The 6000-nt window shown below is 58.8% G+C and overlaps 1 protein-coding gene across 1 annotated transcript in view; it reads right to left on the reverse strand.

Annotated features, from left to right (window-relative positions):
• Positions 1 to 2274, reverse strand: part of PRMT8 (protein arginine methyltransferase 8) — a gene marked incomplete at its 3' end in the record, with an annotated part of 81131 nt that extends 78857 nt beyond the window's left edge. Inside the window, exon 1 of the mRNA XM_082635603.1 lies at positions 1942 to 2274. Within this exon, the coding sequence (XP_082491729.1) occupies positions 1942 to 2016 (75 nt within the window). The 5' untranslated portion in view covers positions 2017 to 2274. The remainder of the gene's footprint in view (positions 1 to 1941) is intronic.
• Between the last annotated feature and the right edge of the window lie 3726 nt (positions 2275 to 6000).

Consider the following 6000-nt stretch of genomic DNA (forward strand, 5'->3'; position numbering starts at 1 on the left):
CCTGCTCCGGACTCCTTGAACCCGGGCCGAGGTGGGGAAGCTCACATCGCCGTGCACACGGCGGAACCTGGCCGGGGTCTGCACCCAGACCCGGCGCAACAACCAGAGTGCCGGGGGGGCTAGAGACCTGCGAAAACTTTTTTTTTTTTTTTTTTTTTAGAAGCCGAGCGGTAGGAGGATGGGTAGAGAGAAGCTCTTTCTTGCTTCTAGCGCTCCAGCCACACGGCTGCAGGGACTGCTACGTGCTCGCTGGTCCAACAGATTACAGAAGTGCAGCCTGGACTCTGAGCTAGTTTTAGAAACCCATTCTGCAGGTGGGCGATGGGAGGGAGGAGGGCGAGGGGATTGGTAAGGCTAGCTCTCTGCCTTGCACTACACATCATTCTGAGTGTCTGCTCGCCTGGGGGCGGGGGGGGGGGTGGAGGAAGTGGCGAGCGGACCGCAGGCGCGCATGCTTTGCCCTAACTCAAGGCGACGGCATTAGCTCCGGAACACCCCACCCCACTGTTCTCCCCCAGAGCGTGTTTGTTTCGAAATCGACAGTTGCCAGATGCATGCTGCTTCCAGTTTCTCAGAGAACGGGGATTTTAAGAGCTTTGCTGCCTACGCGGGGGGGTTAGGGGGTAGCTGCAGTTCAGACCTCGAGGGAAGAAGATCGGGAAGGGTCTCTGCCCCTTCCTGCAACCCAGCAAGACAGAGGGACCATCCCCGTGCCACACCTCCATCCCGCCCCACGCTGCATATGGTAACCATATGTGAAGTGCGCGGCAGCAGCCCCACCAGACACCCGGCTATTAATAGAGCCGGGAATTTGCTCTCTGCCTTTTTCCTGCCACCGAGTAGGGGATGATCTTCACACACATACCCCACTCCGCCCCCACCCCTCGGCGCACCGTTCCTCCACGAAGGTAAGGGGGCTGCCCACGCGGATCCCCTTCGTGACTACAGGTGCCCAGAGCCTACGGGCTAACCCAGTTGTAATGACAGCAGGGTCAGAGCGAGGCCAGGGAACGCAGCCTCCAGTCTTTGCGGCTCCGAGCCAACTCCAGAGTACAGAAAGGGCAGCCGCTGGGCTGCCGGAGGCGGGGGACGAGAGCGCAATTTGCGGAGCTAGAGCGACCTCCTGGGAACTGCTGCGGGACGAGCGGCTGCGGACCCATTTCCCACTGCAGCGCGGCGCGCAGGCCCCACGGCCCGCGTGGGCTCGGCTGCGGCAGGCACGGGCGCTGTCCCTGGTCCTGAAGGTGGCCGCGGCCCGAGCTCCCTCCCCGGGGTTAGCGTCCCAGAGGCGGCTCGTAGGTGCTGGAGGGCAGACCTCTCCCCGGCCCGGATCTGGGCGCGAGGGTCTGTTGGTGGTGCCCAAGTGCCATGCCGGCGCGGCGCGCGGGGGCCCCCCTCCCCGACCCCCATCCCCGCGGCTCGGAGCTCTCCGCGGTGCTGCGGGGACCGAGAGCTCGAGCTTGGAGGGTAACGCCGAGGCAGCGGCCGGCCGGAGACGGTCAAGGCGCAGCAGGGAGCAGACCTGGCCCCCGGATCACCCATCCCGATCCGGCTGAAACCGGCACCCTGGAGCCCTAACGGAGCCCAGAGGGGAGGGCAGGGGAGCGCGGCCGCCCAGGGTTTGGGACTAGGGGTGGGGGGGATGGAAAGCGAGCCGCGGGGGGCAGGAGAGGGAGCTGGGGTGAGAGCGACTCTTTTGCATTTTCAAGAGGGAGGGGGCCTGAGACAGGCACTGTCTTTCCCGCACCCAGCACACACACACACACACACACACACACACACGCACACACGCGCACACGGCCGGCAGAAGCCAGCGGGATGGAGCTGGGAAAGTTTGGCACCAGGTGCAGAGCGGCGGCGGCGGCGGCGGCGGCGGCGGCGCGCGGCGCGGGGGTCCCGGCGGGCTGCGGGGTCTCCGGGCCCGGCCCCTCGCCTCCTTACCTCGGTGTTCTCGGCCGCGTTCTCCGCCATTTTCCTCCTTAGGAGCAGGCAGCGGGAGGAGTGTTTCATGCCCATAAGAGCCAGCAAGGGTTTGGAGATACAGAGATAGTGCCGAAAGAGAGAGCTGGTGTAGCTTTAAAAGAGAGAGAGAAAGAGAAAATGGGAGGAAAAAAATAAAATAAAATAAAAGCCCAACCCAGTCCCTCTGCTGGAGCATCAGCCGGTACCATCAACCACGGCGGAGTCTCTCCTGCAGTCTCCACTTTGTTTGCTTTTCCTCCCTTCTCATCGGCTTCGGATTCCTTCACACAGTTTCGAGTTCCTGTCGCGCCCGCGACCCCCTCCCCGCCTCTCTCCACCCGCGCTGCGGGCCGGGCAGGAGGGAGGGAGCCCCGAAGGCTCCGCGGAGGCGGCGGCGGCGGCGGCGGCGGCGGCTCCTCGCCGGCTGCTCGCAAAGTCCGGCCGGCCGAGGCAGTCGACAACTCCTCTCAACTTCTGCCGATCAGCGGGCGAAGCAACACGCTTCCTGCGCGTCCCTCCCGGGGGCTGAGCCGGTGAGTGGGGGCGGGGAGGAGGCTGGGCCGGGCGGGAGGCTGCTGCTGGGCGCAGACCGAGGGCCCCCGCGCCCCGGGCCGCCCCCTCGCCCGGGCTCCGGGGGTCTCTGGGCCGCCTCCACTCCCGGGCGCCGTGGACAGCTTGCTGGGGGGGGAGGCGGGGAGGGGGGGGCGAGGGCTGCGCGGACGCAGCCGGGCCACGCGTGAGGCTCAGAGAAGGCAGGCGCCGGGGCTGGGCTCCGGCAGGTCCTCGGACCCGGTGTGCGTCTTCCCACCGAGGACGGGCCCTGGGCCAGGCTGGGCCACGGTCACCTCGCCCCCATCCCAGCCCCCCTACCCCCAGCTCTCCGGCTCCGCTGCCAATTCCTGCATCCTCCCTCCGCGTTCGGGGTCTGGGGAGCCACGGGGTGGATGCCTGGATGAGGGAGGGTTCTTAACTCTTTCAACTCTAGGGCTACGTGTGGCATCATGACCCCTTTTTTCTCCCACTCTCCCTCTCCAAGGGCCTGGGGCTCCAAGCCTCGCCCAGGCCGAGAGGGTGGGACCAAGGTTCAGCCAGAGGTGGCCTGGGAAAGAGGGTGGGAGAAACTCAGATGGGTGAGCCTTCCGCCGCGCTTCCCCTGCCCCGGTCTCCCCTGGCAGCCCCCTGCCCACACATCTCTCTTCTCCCTCCTCACCCCTCCCCCAGCATCACCAGATTTTGAAGTCCCTTTTATGGGAGAGAAGGAGGATGTCACGTACCCATTAGGATTCTCTTGATCCTTTTTTAAGGGAGTTTGGGCGGCAGCAGAGGGTGTGAATTTTTATACAATGCATTCCTGTCTTCACTTTGAGAGCTTCTTTTTCTCTGTCTTACTGGCCATCTGTCAGGCGGGTGGGGACTAAAACGGGGTGGGGGGGCGCGCTCTGTGTCCCCCATTACAACAGGCCTCGGGGGCTGACTCCTTCGAAGACAGCTGCACTTTCAAGCTTTCAGTTCACAAGTCAAGGGCAGGGACCTAAACGGGGCTCCTTGGGCATCCTGGCTCTCTTCACTTCACCCCCGTGCTTACCCAGGCAGAGCAGTCCTGCCCTGTGTGTTATTTAACGTCACCTTTGACAGCAGGAGGTGTGAGCCTGACTGTCCTTAACTAACCCGGGTCCATTGAAGAAATGGGCCAGGATCTAAAGACGTTTCCATCACCTGGTCCTCGGGAAAGAGAGGATGCATTGCAATAAGTGGAGGAGGGAGAGGAGAGGAGGGGATGGAGAGTGGGCAAGAGGCTTGAGTTAATGAGTGAGTGTGTATGTGTGTGTGTGTGTGTGTGAGTGTGTGTGTGTGTGTGTGTGTGTGTGTTTCATTTAAATGAAAGGATGACCTTAACCCTCTCCTCTCTCCGACCACAAAGCTGGATGCGTGTCCAGGGTGAGCGAGCAGAGTCTGGCAACACCTGGTCCTTCTTCCCTTTCACATCCTGCCAACACGCAGAAGGTGGGGGGGGGGCAAATGAGCCGAATCTAAGGGGTGACCTTTACCCTCTTGAACCCCATTTTCTCTAAGCATCCTTCTTAGAGACAAAAGATCTTGAGACACCTGATGTCCTACCAAGAGAGGCTCAGTACTTGTACAGTCAACGGAAAGCAGAAAGGGTCCTCCCAGGTCTTCAGTCCTATCCTCTCATCGTACGGAGAAGGACCCCGAGATCACAGAGAGGACACGTGTCTGTGATCCATCAGCTAGCTGACAGAGCATCTCAGAGCAGCTCCCCAGCCCCCTGGCTTCCAGTCCAGCGCTCTCTCCCCACCCTACCCCACCTCACACTGCTGCAGCCTGTTCAGTGCATCCATTCTGTGACTAACCGGGGCGGGGAGGGAAGCTCAGACAAGCTCCCACCGAAATAGGCTGCTGCCTGTGCGTGATTATGTTGCTATGAGAACCTCAGTGGGTGTGTTTCCTCCATTCTCTGTTGAAATCTTTTGCTTGGCTTGGCTTCTCCCCAAGCACGGCTCCCCTTGGAAGGGGGAGTGGAGAGGCTGAGATGGAGAGCTGTATTCTCATAGCAAAGAGTTTTCTAGTCCGACCCATCCAACCCCGAGCCAGCCTGGGGCTGTGCCTGAGGAGGCCAGGCCGCCAGGGTGGCTCCAGAGTGGCTGGAGGACAAGACTGAGCGGTCCTGAAAGTGGACACTCCTGTCCTCTGCAGAGCCACCTTGGAGCAGAGAGGAGTTGCTCCTTCTACGCTCCCACCTCTTTACAAATTCACAAGCAAAATAACTGTTACTTTTAAGAGACTACGTTTGGGGGTAATTTGCTACACAGCAAAAGATTACCTGGATGCCCATCTCCTGGAGTTGTGAAAATTCATGATGCATAAAAAGTGCCTAGCACATAGTGGGCTTTTTGCGGTAGCATTTTCTCACCATCCCCTGTTCACAAGAATTCGGTCTTTCTCCTTCTCTTTTGTATAGGTATGTCACATAGTCTTTTGCAAGATTTAGTCATTCCACAAAGAACCTACTGGGCATCACTTATATACGTAGCTCATGAATAGGCCCTGGGCTTAGCAACAGGCAACAAAAGATACCGGAATGACCATTGAACAGGTCTTAATTTAATCACCCTGGAGGCTTTGACGTAGAGAGAACTTTTGTAGAAGAGCTTTGGAAAGGACTCTGCTGGGAGGCAAAAGGACGTATGACAAGGAGTACAGGGGACTTCTCCAGGATGTGAGTTAAATGAGTGGTCTGGACAGTAGGTCCGACTGGGTGAAGAGGTCCCGAAGACACATTTTGCTTATGTCATTTTTCTTCTGCTAGATCTTCAGTGCAACAAAATGTATTGAATAGTACATGTAAAATGCTTAAAACAACGCCTGGCTTATGGTCAGACCACGGACATGGTGCTAACGTTTGCCAGGCACTGTGCTAGGCTCTGAGTTAAACTTGATAGAGCCCTTATGTGCTGGAGACTTTCCCAGATGTGTCCCCATGACATTCTTTCGACAACTCTTGGAGGCAGAGAGATGCTGTCGCTGTCCCCACATCATAACAGATGACACAAAAACACAGGGAGCTGCCCCAGTGGTAGAGTCGGCATGCATTAATCCAGGATGCCGGCATGATCTTCAAGAGGTTACCCAGGTTCCAGGAACGAGGGAGCGGTTCTCAACCTTGTTGAGAATCATCTGGGGAGTTTTAGAAATGCCATTGCTCTGGTTCCACCTCCAGAGACTACAATCTAGTGAGGGCTAGGTGTCCGCATTTTTTTTTTTAAGTCCCTGGTTGATGCTCACGGGTAGTCATGGTTGAGGATAGTTGGATAAGGATATTTGGAGGAGATAAAAAGACCCGCAGAGAAAGATCCCCAAGTCACAGGCGAGTTCCCCCCAAGACTACAACAACCCCCACGTTATCTGGCCCTAACACAGCGGTTCTTGAGGTCCAGGAGCTTCTTGAGAGCGTGAAGCTGTGCGGGGGTTGGCTGAGCATATGCAGAGGTTGTTACGAAACCTTGGCGGAGGACTATA

This window comes from Mesoplodon mirus, assembly GCF_964341445.2.
Source record: "Mesoplodon mirus genome assembly, chromosome: 11".
NCBI lineage: Eukaryota > Metazoa > Chordata > Mammalia > Artiodactyla > Ziphiidae > Mesoplodon > Mesoplodon mirus.